Consider the following 20,973-nt stretch of genomic DNA (forward strand, 5'->3'; position numbering starts at 1 on the left):
TACACTAAGTGAAAGTAAAGAGGTAGAACATTCCAGAAAGGATAAGTCAATATTACAAAACCACAGAATATGGGAATATGAAATACAGGAAACAGCTAGAAAATCAATTTGTCTAGAACACAGGGAATGAAGGAGAATAATATGATGTTAAGACTGGAAATGTAAGTGAGTACTGGACTAGGGACAATCAATGCTGTCTTTTTGTTTTAAATAATGAATTGTACTACTTAGTTACAAAGGAACGTTTTACTGGGAAGGAGAGTTATTAAAAAATTACACTGATGGGAGAAAAGCATCCAAAAAAAAGTTGTGACACCATTATATGGAGGGACATATTTCCACTGTGCTGTAAACCCTCGTTTCTCTTAAGGATTAAATGTTTTCAACAGGAGGATTTACAGTATATTCATACTGAGAAACCTGAAACTAAGCTTTCCCTGTGTTTCTTTTTTTAATTTGTGGAATAAAGCAAACATTTTCATAACACAGTACAATAAAAAAGATGATTGCATATGAAACTGGAAATCTACCATACACAACTTGCTATTGCTTCAAATATATAACAAAACTGTCTTGTAAATTTCTTTTTTGTTCCCTCCCACTCCCTCCCAATGCCCTGGAGATGGCGACCATTAGACTCAAATAGATACTTTATATGTATAAATAAAACTATTTTAAACATGCTTCTACTTGTCAGTTTTTTCTCTGGATGTAGACAGTGTCTTTCTTCATACATCCTTAACTGTTAATTTGAGTATTTATAATAGTCAGAACAATATTGCTGTTACTGTTCAATGTTCACATGGTTCTGCTCATTTAGGTCTTCCTTATTTTGTGCAAGTCTTTCCACGTTTTTCTAAGGTCACTGAGCTCATCATTTCTTACAGCACAGGATTATTCCATCACAATCATATACCACAACTTTTTCAGCCGTTCCCCAATCGATGGGCATCCCTGCAATTTCCAATTCTTTGCCACCACAAAGAGAGGTGTTACAAACATTTTAGAACATAGAGATTCTTTTCCTTCTTCCCGAAACATCTTTGGAAATAGACAAAGTAGTGGCACTGATGGGTATACAGGTAATTTAATAATTCTTTGGGAATAATACCAGATTGCTCTCCAAAATGGTTAGATCACAATTCTACCAACAATGAATTAGTGTCCCAATCTCTCCACATCCCTTCCAACATTTGTCACTTTTCCCTTCAATCGTTTTAGTCACTTTACTTTAGTAAAATCGTATGTCAAGGTTGTTTTAATTTGCAATTCTCTAATCAATAATAATTTAGAGCATTTTTTCATATGACTATAAACGGTTTTGGTTTCTTCATTGGAAAACTGCCTATTCATAAATCCTTGACCATTTATCAATTGGAGAATGACTTGTACTCATAGATTTGACAAAGTTCTTTATATATTTCTGATATGACTTTTATCTGATAAATTGTCTAAAATATTTCCCCCCAATTTTCTGTTTTCCTTCTGATATTAGCTATATTTGTTTTATTTGCACAAAAAAAATTTAAGATAACTGAAATTATCCATTTTACACCTAACTTTCCTTTCTATATCTTTTTCATTTACAAAGTGTTCACCTGTCCATAAGTCTGGTAAGTAACATGTTCCAAGGTCTTTTAATTTTCTTGTAACATCTCTTGAGATCAAAGTCATATATCCATTTTGCTCTGCTTATCAAGAATATCAAAAGAAATAGTGAAAAAATGTAAAGGAAGGAGCTTTAGCAGTACCAGATCTTAAACTTTATTATAAGACAATAATTATCAAAACTATCTGACACCAGCTAAGAAAAAGAAAGGTAGATTAATGGAATACAGTAGACATATAATTTACAGCAGTAAATAAAACATAATAACCTTTTATTTGATAAATATAAAGACTAAAGATTTTGGGATAAGAATTCATTATTTGGTAAAAATTGTTGGGAAAACTGGAAAGCAGTATGGCAGAAACCAGGCATAGACTAATATGTTATACCATTTCCCTGTGTTTTAAAAAAGAACACTTTATGAGGTAGATTTTCTAGTGAAAGTATAGAGAACACAGTCCTATACTCTAGAGTCTTTAAGAAAAATTATACGCACACAAAAATAATAAAACAAATCATCAATGGATTTTAGATACTGGGATAATCCAGTAAGTACAGGAAGTACTACCATCAATTCACAAATTAATATCTTTGTAATAGGCCTACAGCATTTATTTCAACAAATATTTACATAATACCTACAGTATATGCTGAATAGAATGTCTGGTGCTATTACAAATCTACTTATCTGACTGGGCCTAATCTCTCTCCTAACTTCTAGACTAGAATCTCCAATCTCAAACTGAATGTCCAATAGACATGTAAACTCATCATATCCAAAACTAAACTCATAATCTCCCCCTCTCACAACACACTCCCCTTTCAAACTTCCTTATTACTGAGAGCTCCATCCTTTCAAGCCACCTAAACTCTCAAAGCAATCAACCTAGATGCCACCCTCAACATCACAATTACTCTCTCTTCACTCTGAATTTTTACAGTAGTAATTCTTAATTGACTTAAAATACTTGAACTAATTTTTAAAACTAATTTTTTTTTAAAAAAACATTACATGTAAAAAATAAGAGAAAATATTTAAAATACAACTAGCCCCAAAAGGAAAATTTTAAACTTTCTATACCACATGTGTAAATAAAAATGAACAGCCATATGTATAATGCCACTAACAGTTTGTTTTAAATCAAAACACACAACTATGTCATCACCTGCCATTGCTGGGCTGTTGTGGAGAATGCCTGGAATGATCTGAAGGTTCTGATCTCTGGTCAGGAGATCGTGAACGGCTGCGGCGGGGCCTGTCATGTGATCGATTGGAATGGTCTGATGCCAGCGACTGAATTTCTGAAATGTCTGTTAAATAAAAGTTGGTTTTTGTTCCATGAAATGACTGCAATAAAATAATAGCATCCCTTACTAATAATGGAAATATCTGAATATAGATATACACATTTTTTAAAGTAATTCATTTTATATGTTTATTTTTAACAATCAAGGAATAAATGAATGGTCTGAAATACATTAAATGTTTAACTGGTTTATTTTAAATAATGGCAATAAGTAGATACCAAAGATGTTTGATTTCATAAGAAATCATAATTTTGTTCCAAACTTTCACTCTAAACCAAGAAAATATAAAGCAGATTGACTTTCACTTAAAAAGAAAAATCCAGGACATATTTACACTTACCATCTCTTTCAGATGCATTAGCAGAGTGAATACTGTCAGAAAGATCAGGGACATTCAAAAGTGTAGCTCGCTCATCTCTCTGTACTACCATTTTCAATTTGCCTTTGGACCGTTCTATTAATGTCTTTGCATCTGTCAATGACATATTTTCTGTCACAGTGCCATTTATCTACAATAGAACAGAGGCTGTGTATTGGAAATGAGTGATGAACAAATCCATATCCAATAATTGGAACCTCTTATCAAACTATCAAAAACAATGCAAATTACTCTTTCTTTACCATAACAAGCAGAGTTATGTCTATTTAAAGTTTTCAGTTTATCAAATTATCATCTACCTTAAAACAGCAAAATCTTGGCTGATCTGCTGCCATTAAATCAGATATAAACCAATTAATATTCCTGTAATTCCTGTGTCCTCTCTCTTTTATTCACCCTCCCCCCGCAAAGACTATGCCACAGCCTAAAGCTTTCTATCACTTAAAATCAAACAAAAAAAGGATCTCTAGGAGGAAAAGGGGGAGTGATACTTGGGATCACTACGAGAATGTAAGAAACAAATACATCAATAAAAACTTATTATTTTTAAAAAACCATAAACTCCAATTTTCTAAGTACAGAAATCACAACTCCTCAGCTCAATCAACTGAAACAACTGTTATAGGAAAATGAAGGCAAGGGCTTCCCAAACAGTCATATGTGCTAACATAATTGTGTGGCAACGTAACTGCTTTAGTACACTAAGATCTTTTAGCAACTAGCACTAAGATAAGACAGATGGCAATTTCTCTATTTCTTCCCATTAGACTTAATTTAATCTTAAGCTTCTAGGTAAACTGTCTCGATCAAAACAACCAAAAATTTAGAATAATAAAAACAATCTGACACCTTAATCCAAAGAAATTTCAGAATATGACTATACCTTCAATACAACATCACCTTCTTGGATATTGCCATCTCTTGCTGCCAAACTGTCTTGTGATATTTCTTTTACAAATATATGACTGGCCAAACGAAGTCCATATTCTGTAATTAAACAATGAAATAATCTTAGTATAAAACGTTTCTCAATACTTTGAATTATGACATCAACAGCAATAGCCTAAGGATAGGTTTGAACAGCGTAAATGAGTTTTTAAAATAGTTAATATACTTTGCAAAAGAGAACAAAGAAATTCCTTAGAGCTGGAAAGCAAAAAGTGCTTCAAATTAAAACTGCTGGAACCAAGCTTTTTTCCTACCATGTGAAGATCAAAGTAAAAATGTAATGAAAAAGCAGTTTACTTCCTAATAATACAGTGACAATTGTGCTATTTCTCTAAGAACACATTTATTTTCAAGGCAGATACTAACATGAACAATTATAGTCAAATTAAAAAAGGAAAACGGGTCATGTTTAAGGAAGAACTGGAAGAGTAACTTGTATCACAAACAAGGATATTTAATTCTAAGGATTCTGATCTCTTAGCTGTTGCAAAGACAATCTAGGAACAAAATCAGGTTGAAATTAACAAGAAAACTCCTCAGTCATATACAATATATATGCATACACACATATAATATGCCCACATAACATATAGACATACACATACATACATGCGTGCATATATGCCAATAGGAACATGTATCTTTAAATGTGTGCACACTAAGCAGGACTTTTCCTGAGAATGACCAAGGATCATGACTGCACAAAATATTGCTGAAACATGACTGGCTACTAATTTTTGAGAATTCTCTTGTTAAATAGGTCAACAAAGCACTGTGAATGTGAACCTGTATAGGAAGGGTATCTATTAGCACTAAGAATTAGTTTTGTTATAACAGATTTATCAGCGTAATTTTCAATTCTAGAAAGGTTTTCTTTTCCACATTTGTGAAACATGCTTAAATTAGGAAGTCACACATCAGCTAGAAATTTTTTATACATTTTCAGCCCAATTACAGAGAATTGGTCATAATAAGGAATGATCTATATTAGCAAGAATTGGAATATACAAATCAAAAGGAAATCCATGCTCAAGAATCTATTTAATTTCTGAACCACGCCTATACTTTTTTTTTTTTAAGTAAGGCTTAAAATATTAGATAGTAGTTTACCTTCATTTTTCCGAGACTTCACCAATGTTACTTTGGTAGGTTTTGCAGGTTGACTAGAAGCAACAGATCTCCTGTCTGATCGAGGAGACAAGCTCCTCTCTCGACTTGCGCTTCGATCTCTCACCCAACTCTTTTCACTCCTTCTACCAACAACTGGACCACTTCGTGTACCTCGTGAATCATGTACCTCTTCATCATAACTGTCCTCTTCATTTTCAGATACTGGATCGGGATCTGGACGGGTTACTGGTATCTGAACTTTCTTCTTTCTTCGAATGGTCTATAACCAACATAGTTAATACAAATCATTTTATGACTCAAATTGCATAAGTAGCACACGTACACAAACATACTCTATGTATGAGGAGAGAGGGGAAAGAAGTAAGACAGAGGGAGGGAGGGAGAGAGAGAAGAAGAGCGGGGGAAGAGAGAAACAGAGACAGAGAGAGAGGAATAGAGGGAGGAAGAGAAAGAAAGGGAGGGAGAGGAAGGAAGGGAGAGGGAAAGGGAAAGAGAACAAATAACAAATTAGCACTAAGGGCAATTTTCCAATTCCTTTCCCCCCATTTTTTGAATGCTGGCACACTACAAGTATTGTTCCAGTAAAATGCATACTAAAATCTTTCTGAAAGTGAAATGATCATAATCTCAAAGAAATAATAAATCTAACAAATATGTAGTGGTTTGAGTACAGTACTGCGGCACTGCCCACTCCATAAAATTATATGTCATCCTACCTTCAAACTTCAGTCCTAAAATATTTTTATCACTTATTTTCTCTACTCATATTCTACAGCTGTTGAGTAACAAAGGAGGAAATCTCAACTCTATGCTGACTAAGTTTACTACAAATTAAAAATATCTAATATACATGGGGACAGCTAGGTGGTACAGCAGATTGAGCACCAGGGAGGAGGCCTAGAATCAGGAAGATCTGAGTTCAAATTTGGTCTCAGAGGCTTACTAGCTGGGCAAGTCACTTAACCTCTATTTGTAAAATAGAACATACTGGAGAATAAAATGTCAAACCACTACAGCATTTTTACCCACAAAAACCCCCTAAATAATATCCATGGATCACACAGAGTCAGACATGACTGACTAACACTTGTTACACTCTCTAAACTACTCCCCTCAGTAGCTGTTCCAAACCGTTTCCCTCCTTAGTCATCAGTAATCTGGTTTTCAACCCCACAATTCTATTTGAAACTGTTCTCTCCAAGGTTACCAATAAACTTTTAACCATGAAATATAGCCTTTTTCAATCTTCACTCGCCTTTGACTTTTCTGCAGTTTTAGTACTGCTGTCAATCTCCCTCACCTCTGATCATACTTTGCAGACTACAAAGTCAGGAATTTTATATATATATATATATTTCAATGAAACAAGAAATATGAAAATTTTATCACAAATGTACCTACCTATGTATATGCCGCTCATAAAAATCCTTTCAGCCTCTAAGATGGTAATGAACGTAAAGTCAAGTATTATCCTAATAACTTTTCCTGGATAATAATAATAACAATAACTGGGGAACTTTTGGTACATGAATTTAATTGCACAATCCTTTATTTTGTGACAGATGAGAATGACTGTCATTGAAGCAGTCATTTTACTAATTTTAAAATATCATTAGCACTAACTGAAATATTTTGTTTCAAAGAAGGCCGTTCATATATGTATTGCATCAAAAGCAGACCCTCAAGTTCCTAATTCTTGATGCTCTAAGAGGAACTTACAATTATAGTTACTTACAATTTTTGCATTTTTTCCACTTTTTCTTAACTGCTGAACAGCAAAAGCATGTTCCACATTATCCATGGAAACTCCATTAACCATTGCAACACGGTCATTCTCTCTGTTTAAAAAAAAAAAAAAAGTCAAGTTAAAAAACAATGCTGAAAAATTTATCTAGTGCTAAAAAAACAAAAACAAAAAAAAAGATGATCTACAAAAAATATATTACTTAACCAGCTACAATAGATATAGCAACATAACTTATCTTCAGATCTACCACAATTTCATCTGGACAATAAGCCATTGTCCATTTTCTTTAAAAACAAAACAAACCACTACCAACAAGGCCTATCATCTAAAACAGCTGCCCTAAGAACACAGGAAAAGGAAACACTTACTGAAGCTGTCCTTCAGCTGGACCTCCTTTCAACACATCAGAAATAACTATTGAGGTTTCACCACTCTGAAAATGAGGATTATCTCTTCCTCCCGATATTGCAATTCCAAACCCAAATCCAGGAGCCTAGATTTTAACAATAAATGAATGAATGAATGGATAAAGATAACAGATTAAGTAACAAGGCTTGTTCAATATTTAAGTGTGTCATAATCTGGAGCATTAAACAAATAGAACAAAAAGGGCTAAATGTTACTTAATTCTATACACCCATGTTAAAAAATATAGTCAGAAAATAGGTAAAGAAACATACATGTCAACTACATAGTTGGTTTTCTTCTTAATTAAAACTTAATTGAAAACACTTTGCACTAAAATCAGTCATCATAATTAGCTTATTTCTGAATTTTTTAGAAGGTAGTTGAGGGTGGCATACAGTGATTACAGGATTATGGCAACCACTAAAGTTTCTATGAGCTTGTACATTCTACTATTCTATAGAACCCCACACTGTATATAGGTACCAGTAGAGAGGCCTAAAAGGTAAACATTTTTCAAATCAATTAACATTACAAATTCCAAAATAATACAGATATGTAGGTTTGATTCCTACACCAAGTGGATGATTTGATAAATAACAATAGATACACAATATTAAAAAAGTCAGTTTACAAGCATGTTACGTGTTTACTGTGTGCCAAGCATTGTGCTAAGTACTAGGCATACAAGAAAGGCTAAACAGTAGCAGCAACAATAACAAAAACAAGAGGCTGACATCTCCATGGGGGATTATCTACATGCACATATGATATTCTAACACATGCAGGTTTCAGAGGGAAAGGTGGAGGGCTGAGAGGAGATGAAATAAGAGGCCAGAGTGCTCTTACAGTGGTAGGATTTAAACTGAGTATTAAAAGAATCCAAGTAAATTAGGAGTCAGGGACAAAAACATTCTAGGCGTGGAAGACATGAAAGGCATGAAGAGGCCCGCAGTCTGTAGTTGTAGGGTCTTATGTAAGAAATAGTGAATAGTTCTATTGTAAGAACACCAGAGAGGTACAAAACATCCAAGTTGTAAATGGCTTTAAATATCAGAGTATTTTTATACTTCCAGCAAAGGATTGAAGTGAGGCAGGGAGAACAACCCACAATCATCCAGAAATGAGGTGAAGAGTCTCCCACCAGGGTGGTAGCTGTGGAAATGGAGGAGAGCTGTGACAATGAAAATAAGGTTTGACGATAGATTGGCTACGTGGACCAAGTGGAGATACAACCAGTGTTGCACGCCTGGATGCCTTGACAATGCTAGGAAAGCTGGGAACAACAGACGTTAGGTTGTAAGTTCTGTTTTGGACATGCTGACTTTTCAGGATGCTATAGGACATCCAGTTTAAAGGCAACTGATGTAAGACTGGAGCTCAAGAAAAGGTACTATTAACAGGTGAATGAACAAAGTAACCCCTGTACGAATCATTTGCATTTTTGGATAATTATGATTAAATTAGTTGAGAATTTTCTTACTACAATACTTGAAATAATATCCCCATCTTCACCCCTCTTCCCACACCCTCTCGCCACACACAAAAGAACAAAAACAAGCAGATTTTCCCCCAAAACCTTCTGGTTTTTGACTCTTCCACTCCCTGCCCCCTATTCTGAAGTAGTTAAGTCTTTTCAATTCTGCCACCATGTATCTTCCTTTTATCTGTTTACTCTAGCTCAAGCCCTCCACAGCTCTCACCTAGATTCTAATAATTCCTCTACTGCTTAAATCTAGCCCTAATACTAGGTGACTTTATTATTTCTGTGGATGCTCCCTCAAACTTCCCAACTTTCCTCTTCTTCAACTTCCTTAAGTCTCATGATCAACTCCACTCTAAGTCAGTCACTGATACAAATGATCACACAATTCCACTGAGCTCACAATTTCAACTCTTAACGTTCAAGTTAGTTGTCATATCTGAGTTTCTCAGTCAGCCTCCCACTGTCACCCTCTTCTCCTCTCTAGGTTTTTGTGACATTACTATCTCCTGGCTTACCTCCTAACTGACCACTCCTTCTTAGGCACATACAACATTGCCCCTCACAGAAGGTGTTTCCCACAGTGCTGCTCTGACCCTTCTTCTCTCCTCCCTCTACATGTTCTCTCTTTGGTAAACTCATCAGTTCCAATAAATCATCTCTACACGTACAACTCCCAATTCTACATATCTAGCTCTAGTCTTTTCTCTGAATTTCAGTTCCAGACCCCCAAGTGACCACTGGGTTTATTTTAAGATGTATGCCCCAGAGATATCTTAAACCCAAAGAATCTAAAATGTAACTCATTATCTTGGTCTCCCTGCTACCAAACTTTGCTATTTCTGGCAAAGGCAGTGCCATCTTTTCAGTATCTCATATGTGTAATAAGCATTACCTTCAACTCCTCATTCTTCCTCATACTATGTATCTAATCAGTTGCCAGATTTTCCCATTTCTATCTTCACACACCCTCTTATGTCTTATTCCTTCTTCCCCTCACAGCCTTTACCATCTCTCACTTCTTGCAGAAGTCTCACCTGGTGCCTCAAATCTCTCATCACTACAGTTCTTTACATATACAAGGCTGCCAAAGTAATACTCCTTAACTGCAGATCTTACCACATGATTCCCTTGCATCCCCCAAACTCTAATGGCTTGCTATTACTGCATCTAGAATAACATATTAGCTTTTAGGGCAAGCCCTACACAACCTACCACCTGTCCAGCCTCAAAGGACATGACTTTTCCTCTTATATACTGCTATCCAGACCAACTGACCTTTCCCTGCTCTTCACCCAACTATCACCATCCCCCATTTTAATATCTTTATACTGGCCATCTCATGACTGAAATGCACTCCCCCTCCTTACCTCCACCTCATAAAATCACTTAAGAAGAAACTCAAGCACCAATCTTCTTCATGAAGCTTTTCCTGACCCCCACAACTACTAGTACCTTACCTCCCACAGTATGTTGTATTTAATTACATATAAACATTTTATTAATGTTGTATATATATTTTATAAGTACTTGTCCCTACCATTAGAATGTAAACTACTACAAAAAGGGATCATTTCATTCATTCATTTGTATCTTCCCGGCCTAGCAGTCTCCGGCAAATTGCAGGAGTTTAATCAGTACCTGTTGAATGATTGGATCTTCTAATTTAGTCCCTTTCAGCTATTCCATCCAACTTCTACATAGCTACAAAGAAATTTTCCCAAAGCACAAGTTTGATCCTGTCATTTCTCTACTCAAAATCTTTCAATGGTTCCACATAGGATAAAAATTTCTTCAGCTTCTAACTTAGGCTCTCCGCAATTTGGTTACAAACTACCTTTCCATGCTTATTCCATATAATTCCCTTCTGGAATTTAACATTCTATCCAAATTGGAATGTTCCACAAAGTAGAATTCCATCTGTCACAGCCCCAATCCCTGGGACTGTTCTCTTACTTCATTTCTAACCTTGAAGAATCTTTATCTTCAGCTCAGTTACTACTTCTCTCCCTAATGCCTTGCTGGATGTCCCATTCCCAGGTGTTAGAACTAGCTGGCTCCTCACATTTACCTTGTGTTTTTTTACTTATCCAAATAACTGTAGAGTCTTTAAATTAATCAAAGATCTTTTTCTCTGTCTTTGTATCTCTAGTGCCTAGAATACTGTCTTATATGGTGTAAGTACTTAATGTTTAGTGAATTAAATTGCAAATGCTAAATTATACATGCTACTGATCTTGACAGGGTCGTATCCAGGCCTAGCCTAAAGTCTACTGGAGATGAGCGGGCAGTAACAATGGTAACAGGGCTTACTGCTGCACTTGTCTACAACCAGAAGATAAAATTTCACAATAAAACAGTGTTTGGACTACCTCTTCCAACACTGTAATGCTAAAATGATAAAAATACTCCTACCAGTAGACAAAATATTCCTTCCCAGTGGACAAAAAGGTTACCTCACACACAGTACTGCTATACCCTAAAGACCTTACTGAGTGCCCTTTGGTATATTAAGATTTACCATCTGCTCTGAAGATATATACCCTTAGGGCCCGCTGACTTTATCACTAGACCTACTACTTACACTACTCTCCACTCCCCATACCAATGGCCACCAGAACTTTCCAATCATGGCAGTATAGCTGAACAAACTTCTTATATGTGCTGCCTCTCTCTACCAAATGTGAGTTTTGGGGCAGGAACAATCTCACTATTTGTATCTCAAATGCTTATTAACAATGCTTGGCACATAGCAAAAACTTAATAAATTCATTTTCAATGACTGATTCATTCATATCTTCCTGACTCCTATTAGAAATCAGGGAAATATGACAACATTTAAAGTCTAAAGCAAGAAAATCATGTGTTGAATCTGCCTTTAAATCAAGAAAAAAATACAGTTTCTAGTCTAGTACTTTACTTCTCATCACAATCTCATCACAATTAGAATAGAATTTAGTGACAGAAAAAGAGTAAAGAAAAAAACAACTTGGAAGAAGGCTGAGAGCAATTCTTCAGGTCTCAAGTATCTGTATACAATACGAGTAATAAAATGAATCTGAAATTAATACAAGTAAGTAAATAGGATCATATGCCTGAAATGTGGCAATGGATGAGGACCTTATCCAGAGAGAATTGATCAATGGATGCGTCAAGATGATGTCATGTTATGTAAAGAAGAACCACATTAACAACAAAAAAAAAAGAAAAAAAAAAAAAAAGAATGGCAAACGACCTCAGACCTTTTAGTCCTAATTTGTACCTGAACGAATCAATAATAACAATAATACCCACAAGAATTTAAATAGATACAGAAGAACTGGTCTATCACTAACCAACCTGTTGCCCACATTGTCCAGACATAATATTAACGGTGCACTTCTTGTGATGGCTAAGAATTGGAAATAAAGCAGATGTTCAACAACTGGGGAATAGTCAAATGAATTATGATACAAAAGAAATTATGTATGTGATAAATATAGAGGCATGGAAAGATCCATATGAACTGATGCAGTCTGAAGTAAGCAGAGCCAAGAAAATAATATACACAGTAATCTCAACAATGTAACATCAAAAGCACATGTAACATATGCAATGTATAAAATTGAGATCAAAGACTTGATTAAAGAAATACGTGAAGACACTCTCAACCTACCACCGCTTCACAGATGTCAGAAGTTCATAGGTGTTCACATTGTACATGTTCAGACTTTTTCAATGTATTGATCAGTTAGGTTGATCTTTTCCTCCTCTCTAAAAATACTGTTCATCACATAGGATGGCTCTCGGGAAGGGGAGGGGGAGGAATACATGATACATCTATCATTATGTAAGAAACAGAAAATATCAACTGAAACCCACTTTTAAAATGACAAGAGTAAAAAGCAAGGTAAGGAATAGTACCTGTTTCTCAAAGAGCTCACATTCCATAAAAGGAGACAGCAGATAATTTTCAGATAAAAGTAAGATGGAAAGATCTCAAGGTCTTTGGTACAGCAGCAAAGCAGATGTTAATATGGCTTCCTTGGTGACAAAATCATATTAATTTCTAAGGATGAGCCATTTAACAATGGCAAGGATTGGGGGCAAAACCTTTCTTTTCTGAATCTTCAGAAGCTGTGTATAGAGCACCTACAAGAGCAGTTGTCAAGCTACTTATGCATAGGTGCTGCTTCCCAGAATGATGGCTATTCCCAAGCCTCTTGGGCTCAGTGTCCTGGGATGTACCTGTCAGGGTCCCAGAGTAGATGATGGTAAAAGCAGTCATAATAGTTTGACTTGGCTGGCACATGCTGCTTCAGCTAGAAATTATGGGAAACATAAAAGAATGGCAGCAGAATTGTATTTATTCCAGGACTGTGTTGATCTAAACTTTACTAAAAACAGCAGCAGTTCACATTTCTACAAAAATTTAAAGTTTACAAAGCACTTTACTTTGCCGACCTCATTTGGTTCTCACAAGAGGCAGGTGCTTTTATTAGCCCCATTAGCCCAGAGCTGTTAAGTGACCTACTGAGGGCTACACTAACTAGCTAGTCTGAAGACTGAAGATCTGGCAATGGAAGCGACCTCAGCTATCATCTAGTCCAAGCCATGAATTTTACAGATGGAAAAGGCAGAGCCACAATTTGAACTTCGGTCTCTCCAAGTCCAGCAGTTTCTATCATCACATTTCCTCTTCGACCTGGACCTTCCCAACTTCAAATTCAGATCACAATACATTCTGCAACAATTCCTATATAATATGCCCAAATAGTAATCATCCGGCTTCCAGCCTCTATCTACATAAACCTCTCCAGTGACAAGGAACTCTTGTCACTCTTCTGAGAGAGCCCATCTCACTTTCGCACAGCTGTAATTGTTTGCTAATTTTTCCTTTACTTTAAAAACCACAACTGAGGCAGCCAAGTGGCGCAGTGAGTAGAGTACCTGCCCTGGAGTCAGGAGGATCTGAGTTCAAATCCAACCTCAGAAACTTGACACACTAGCTGTGGGATCTTGGGCAGTCACTTAACCTCAATTGCCTTGTCTTGCCCCCTCCAAAAAAAATAAATATGTAAAATTAAAAACAACAACAACAACAAAAAACAACACAGGAAAGCTATGGCTCTGAGAACGAAATACAAACCATTAATTATACTAGAAATCAGAAATACAGTTGTTCTAGTTAAAACATTCTGGTATTTTACTGCCTCATTCCATTAAATGGAGAGAGAACATAACATTTTTGTTTGCTTTTCTAATTATTTTTCTCAGAAGAAATACTGAATATATTATGGTATATGAAAGCAAAGGAGTATTACCATGCCATAAGGAATGAAAAACATAAAGAATTAAAAGAAATAAGTGTATTAATTAATACAATACGAAAAAAGCAAAATACATGTATCACTTACAACATAAAGTCAATCTTAAGAATAAACAACTCTTCTCAAACACAACTGTCATTATTATACTGTCACAATCAAAGGCACACCCCACCCCTTCCTGTCCAAATCAGAATACATTATTCATCTCCCAAAACACACTCATCACCCTAATTTCCATATTTCTATCCAATTCTTTTAGTCATCCACATTTTCAGGACCTCAGAGTTATCCTTAATTCTTCACTCTCCTTCATAACCCCATCCAAACCAATTAGCAGCCACGTCTTTATGATTATACATCTACATTTCTTCCATTCTCTTCTCTCCACTTTCTGGAACAGCCACCACCAGGAGTTCAGGCATCATCACTGCACAACTACTGTCTTCTCTACTAATTAGTCCCACCATCTCCAGGCTCTCTCCAATGTGCCATCCACCCAGCTACAAATTAATATCCTAAAGCAAAAATTTAATAATGTCAATCCTGATTCAAGAAATGTTTGTATGTAAGTACTTCAGAATCAAACTCAAATCTGTCTTTCCATACTCTGTTCACATTACTGCCTCACTTCTCAACAACTCTCTTACGCACTATACACTTCAGGCCAATTGGCCTAAGCTTTCCTTCCTAATAGACAAGATGACATCTATTTTCTCTACGCTTTTTGCATAGGCTGTCTGTCGAATGTCTAGAATGCATTCCTCCTTCCACTTGTATTCCATTCAAAGCTCAACTCAAATGTTCTTTCTTCCCATATTTATCTTTAAATAGACTTTACAATTCCTTATATTCACACACAGTATCTCCCCCAAACAGAATATAACTGCCTTGAGGAGGGAGGCTATTTCATTTAGCAACTAACATAGTAGTCAGCCCATAAACGAAGTGCTAGATAAATGTTTGTAAAACCAAATAACTAAAACATGTCCTACAATGAGGAAAGAGATTTCAAAATGGGCAGGAAAAAATGATAGGCATGAAACGTCAGACCTGAAGCAGGAAGGGACCTTAAAGATGTGAGCCAAACTCCACTTCCCCAATCACTTTACAAATAAGAAGTCTTCTACAAATTATAATGTGTACAATCAGAAGGTGCAAAGGGCCTTAAACAAATGAGTGACATACCTAAGACAGTCACATGTGCAGTAAACAGTTGAGTCAACATTCGAATGCACCCATTACTTGGATCGAGAGAGATGGAAAGTTCTCAAAACGCAAAATTTTGTCAATGTACTCATAAGTAATCAAAATGAGAAAGAACAGAGAGAAAAGGATACTATTGCACAAAGAACTCTCTCCTATGGGCTGAAAATTTGACGAGGTCATGCACAACTGGTGGAAAATGGGGCACATAACCAAAGACAAATAAAGGCAATAATGGCATGGAATAAGAACACTGAAAGGAAGCCATAAGTCCAGAATAAACTTGCCAAAAAAAATTAAGTATAAACAGAACAAGAACAGCAAAAAAGAGAGGTTCCTGTTTGGGGTAGAGAATGCAATATTAAATAACAAAAAGCAAAATTACCCAACTCATATTTTGGTTCCCACTTCTCTATTTGGAGAACGATCTTTGAACCAGAAAGGGTACAACAAAAAAAGTTAGGAGAGAAATAAAGCTTATGACAGGTTTTAGAGGATAAATGCAATAAGAACATATAAGAGGAATAAGCCTCATTTATGAGTTATTCCACTCTGCTCTTCTTTCAAGTCTCTCATTCTTTCATCTCATATCACTTAAATGTCTTTCCCAGCTATCTCCCCTTAAAGGTCTCAAATGAAGAGCTCACTCTTCTCCTAGTCAAATAAAATTTCTCAGGAATGATTATTGGCAAAGTGGAAATTAAGTTCAGCAGGATGATTAGCACTGTACATGTGTTTGGAAGTCCTTTGCACGGTCATAACTGAAACATGGCAACTTAGAGGATTGCCAGTGCAAAGTACAGAAAAGAACATGGTAGATGCCTCAATCATCAAGCAGAAGAAAAATGATGCTCCAAAAAATGAGTCAAAGTGATGTCAAGCAGCAAGAGAATCAAGAAACTCAAAAGGAGATGTTGAAGAGATGAGCATTATAATCACAAGGTGCAAAGCAATCAAGAAAAACAAATACTGAGGAAGGGCTTCTGTATTTACAATGGAATCACTGGATCAACTTTGGAAAGGCAGAATCAGTCAAGAGGTGGAATCAGAAGCAAGACTGCAAGGAGACTGAAGAGTGAATGAGGAGGGGGAGCTCAAATGGCAGAATAACATGCAGAGGCCAAGCTAAGTCTTCACCATAACAAGGACAAGCTGATCTAGAAAATGGACCAGACCACCAGAGTTGTAATCAGGATTATTTTTTTTAAGTCAGAGTGAGTTATTTTTTAGTACAGGTCAGCATAGGGAAACAGAGAGGGGATGGGCCTAGCCAGGAATGGTCCCAGGAATGCAGAGAGCATTTCATCACAGGGAAAGGCTGTGCATAAAGGCAAGAAAATATTCCAAATCCCCCAACTGATAAATGATCAAAGGATATGAACAGGCAATCTTCAGAGACTGAAATTAAAGCTATCTGTAATCATATGAAAAAATGCTCTAAATCACTACTGATCAGAGGGATGTAAATCAAAACAACTCTGAGGTACCACATCACACCTATCAGATTGGCTAACATGACAAAACAGGAAGATGATAAATGTTGGAGAAGATGTGGGAGAGTTGGAACACTCATTCATTGTTGGTGGAGCTGTGAGCTGACCCAACCATTCTGGACAACAATTTGGAACTATGCCCAAAGGGCTACACAAATGTGCATACCCTTTGACCCAGCAATATCACTTCTAGGACTGTACCCCAAAGAGATCTTAAAAGGGGGAAAAGGATCCACATGTACAAAAATATTTATAGCACCTCTCTTCATGGTGGCCAAGAACTGGAAATCAAGAGGATGCCCATCAATTACGGAATGGCTGAATAAGTTGTGGTATATGAATGTAATGAGAAATGATGAACAGGAAGACTTCAGAGAGGCCTGGAAGGACTTATATGATCTGATGCTGAGCGAAAGGAGCAGAACCAGGAGAATATTAAATACAGTAACAGCCACAGTGTGTGAGGAGTGTTTCTGACAGACTTAGGCCTTCACAGAAATGCAAGGACCTAAAACATTCCCAAAGGACTTTTGCGGCAAAATGCCATCCACGTCCAGAGAAGGAAGCATGGAATCAGAATGCAGAATAAGCAGACGATTTTCTCTTGTGTTACGTTTGGTTTTACTCATGGTTTCTCCCATTCGTTTTAATTCTTCTACACGCAACATGATTAACGTGAAAATGTGTTTAATCAGAATACATACGTATTTAACCCATACAAGATTGCATGCCATCTCAGGGAGAGAGGGAAGAGGAGAAAATTTAAGACCTATGGAAGTGATTGTTGAAAAGAGAACATAAAAGTGTGAACATGAATGAACTATCATAAGTAAAAACAAGGATAAGGATAATCTGTTTATATTCAAATATGATGAGATGTTATATGTGTACCCTCAGAATCTTATAATCATAAGGGTTCATAGAGAGTCTAATTAAGACAGAATACCTGGGAGGCATTCTATTATGATCTGATGATCTTAAAAAGAAGAATGAAAAGGGATGGAGAAAAGAATCCACTAGAGGCAAAGAGGTAGGTAGGAGAAAGAAGGATGGAGAAAACTATATAATGCGGCTACACAAGTAAAAATTTATACAAACAAGGAGCAAGGGGTAGAAGAAACAGGCAATACTTGAACCTCACTCTCAACTTGTCAAAAGAGAGAACAACGCACGCACACACACACACATACTCTCTTGAGTACAGAAATATATTTCACTTAACAAGAAAAGAGAAGGGAAAGAGGGTAATAAGAGGGAGAGTGATTTGAGGGAGGGATCTTTAAGGTCTAACCACTCATTAGACCTAAGCAAAAGAAACTCTAACTAAGGATAGATGAAAACACTTCTATCAGCTCTTTTAGCGGTATCAGACAGCTGGAAACTCAGGAGGTAACCACTAATTAGGGAATGGTCTAACGAGCTATGACATATGAACCAGATAAAGTAGTGCTTTACATAAATGTTGAAGGAGATGGCCTCAGAGAAATCTCTAAAGACTTCTATGAACTGACGAAACATGAAGTAGACAAAACAAGAACAATTTATACTATTACGGTATGTCAAGAGAAACATCTTTAAAAGACTTAGGAACTCGATCAAAACAATGACCAATCATGATTTCAAAAGACTCAGGATGAAATATGCTACCCACCTCTGATGGAGAGATAGTAAACTTAAAATGCAAATGGATCTACTTGGGGGGGGGGGGGGGGGTTTGAATATGACCAATCTGGAAATTTTAATTAAAAAAAAAAAGTAGGGAAAGAATAGCAATATATATTATATATATATATATATATATATATATATATATATATATATATATATATATATCCTTTCTAAGAGTCTTGACTGCTAAAGAGAAATTGGTGGATGAGGAGTCATCAAAAAGTTAGAACTGACCTCTAAGGTCATCTAATACAACTCCTGCATTCTGCAGATAAGGAAAGTGAGACCATGGGAGTTTAAGTGACTTCCTCAAGGTTACACATGTAGTAAATATCAGGTTGATTTTGAACACAGATGCTCAGATTCTCTCGAAAAGCATGTTCCCTCCTCTGAGAAGCAAATGGAAGGATTTAAGAGAACAAATTGAAGAATAGGTGCCCTGGCAAGAAGTAAGGCTATCTGAGAGAGTGGGGGTAAAGCAGGGGAAAATAAGGGATAAGTATAAGAGAAGAATGAGATGCAGAGGAGAACAGAAGCTGTTCATGAGAGATGGCCTCATTTTCTCAAAGTTGGAGGTGAAGTATTCTGCTGAGAGGGAGAGGAGAAAAGAGATAGTATGATAAATTTGAGCAAAAAGGAAAAGAGTTTTGTAAGACCTGCTGCAGGGTACAATTAATCAAGGAAGAACAAAATGGATGTCATATAGCAGCAAGAGACAGTCTAATAAGAGATTAGGTAATACATTTGCATGGAACATAGCAGCATTGATTCTGTGACTATCCAGAAGTGTTCAAAGTACATGAATGGGAACAGAGAAGTGGGAAGACAGATAGTGGGGAAAACTTAAGGTAGGGGTTTAGCAAGACATGACTAGTGATAGGCCAAGGAAGCAAAGGATTCATTCAAGGAAAGCTAAGAGTTTTTTGGTTGAATTTATCAATAATAGGGTTCAAACAATGAGGGTAGGTGAGGTCAAGGGAGGGAAACTGGGCTGAGAAAACAGCAAGAACTGGGGGTCAAAATAAAGAAAAAGACTGACATAGATTTAATATTTGGGCTAAACTGGCGTAAGATTTGAGGACCCTTCTGACCCAACATGCTGAAGGAGTTACTAACAGCATGTTCAAGTATGGCCTCTATGATATTCTACTATCTTTTTACTTTCATTCTTCCTAGAGGTAATAACCGTTGGAGTCAGTCCTTTCTCTTCAATAAAGGTTCATTAATATATACATAGTCACACACATATACACATAGGAAATACAGTGAATTTTATCTCCTAAACACAATCTCTTAAAAGTGCAACAATTATTTCGGAAATAAAGTTTACAAATTCAAAATGTTATATTCTTCTACTTTTAAAAAATCCTATTCCTCACCTCTCTATCCCCTATTCTCCTTCCTACCTCCCAAATTTACACATGGTCTTTTTCCTTCTATCTTACTTTTTGACAGTCATGCTCTTTTCGACTCTTCTTTCATGCTTTTTCTTTATTTCTACTTTTCTAACCAGCAGCTTTTCATCTATATGAAAGCTGGAAAACTGCCAACTGGAAAAAGGAAGTCCACATGCTTCCATGTGGAAGTGAATCCCAGACAAGAATTTAACCACCAATTCCGCATTTTGCAGTAAAGTAGCAAAGAGAGGGCAGAGAACAGAAAGGTTAAATAGAGTAAGAAGTAAGGAACTGAGCGGAAATAGTTGGAGCAAAAGCTGGGAAGCAGAAAGCACAGAAGCAGAGAAACAAGATTCCAATGAAGGGAGCTCCAAATCTATCACTGGTGATAACCAGTTTTCTAAATAGCATCTCACCTCATATCAGGCTGAAATTACCTCTTAGCAATTTACTACGACTCAAGTATGTCTAAGAAATGCAGTGATTTTGTACAAGTCAACCTTTCATCCCAAATTAGTAATCAACACTGAAACCCTTTTTACAACTCATATGACATTTAAACTTGTAGCACGGAGTCTTTTCTCTTCTTTAGTAGATTGTAAATTCCTTAAGGCAAGGCCCATGTCCTAAACAATTTAATCTACAGCACAGGCTGTCCAACATACTGTAGCATGGGGCCTGGCTCCCAATACTCCCTAGTTGAACCAGATCAAAATATAATTGAGAAGTATTTAACAACAATACCAAAAAAAAAAATACATTATAAAATAGATAATGATATTTTATGGTTTTCTAAGTCAATGTGATCTGTAGGGATTCATTTCAATGTGGCTTTAGCACCACTGCTGTACAACACCCCACACAGTGATATGCACAAAGTATGTGCTCATGTA

General features: G+C 36.3%; 1 protein-coding gene across 11 annotated transcripts in view; it reads right to left on the minus strand.

The window, feature by feature from the left end:
* Nucleotides 1-20,973, minus strand: part of TJP1 (tight junction protein 1) — a 278,691-nt gene that overhangs the window by 41,971 nt on the left and 215,747 nt on the right. For all 11 annotated transcript variants that reach the window (XM_072616798.1, XM_072616792.1, XM_072616813.1 and 8 more), the window contains 6 exons: nucleotides 7,491-7,615; nucleotides 7,111-7,213; nucleotides 5,355-5,634; nucleotides 4,180-4,283; nucleotides 3,258-3,426; nucleotides 2,776-2,920 (listed from right to left, as the gene is read on the minus strand). In XM_072616798.1, the coding sequence (XP_072472899.1) occupies nucleotides 2,776-2,920; nucleotides 3,258-3,426; nucleotides 4,180-4,283; nucleotides 5,355-5,634; nucleotides 7,111-7,213; nucleotides 7,491-7,615 (926 nt within the window). The remainder of the gene's footprint in view (nucleotides 1-2,775; nucleotides 2,921-3,257; nucleotides 3,427-4,179; nucleotides 4,284-5,354; nucleotides 5,635-7,110; nucleotides 7,214-7,490; nucleotides 7,616-20,973) is intronic.

This window comes from Notamacropus eugenii, chromosome 1 (genome assembly GCF_028372415.1).
Source record: "Notamacropus eugenii isolate mMacEug1 chromosome 1, mMacEug1.pri_v2, whole genome shotgun sequence".
Taxonomy (NCBI): Eukaryota; Metazoa; Chordata; class Mammalia; order Diprotodontia; family Macropodidae; genus Notamacropus; species Notamacropus eugenii.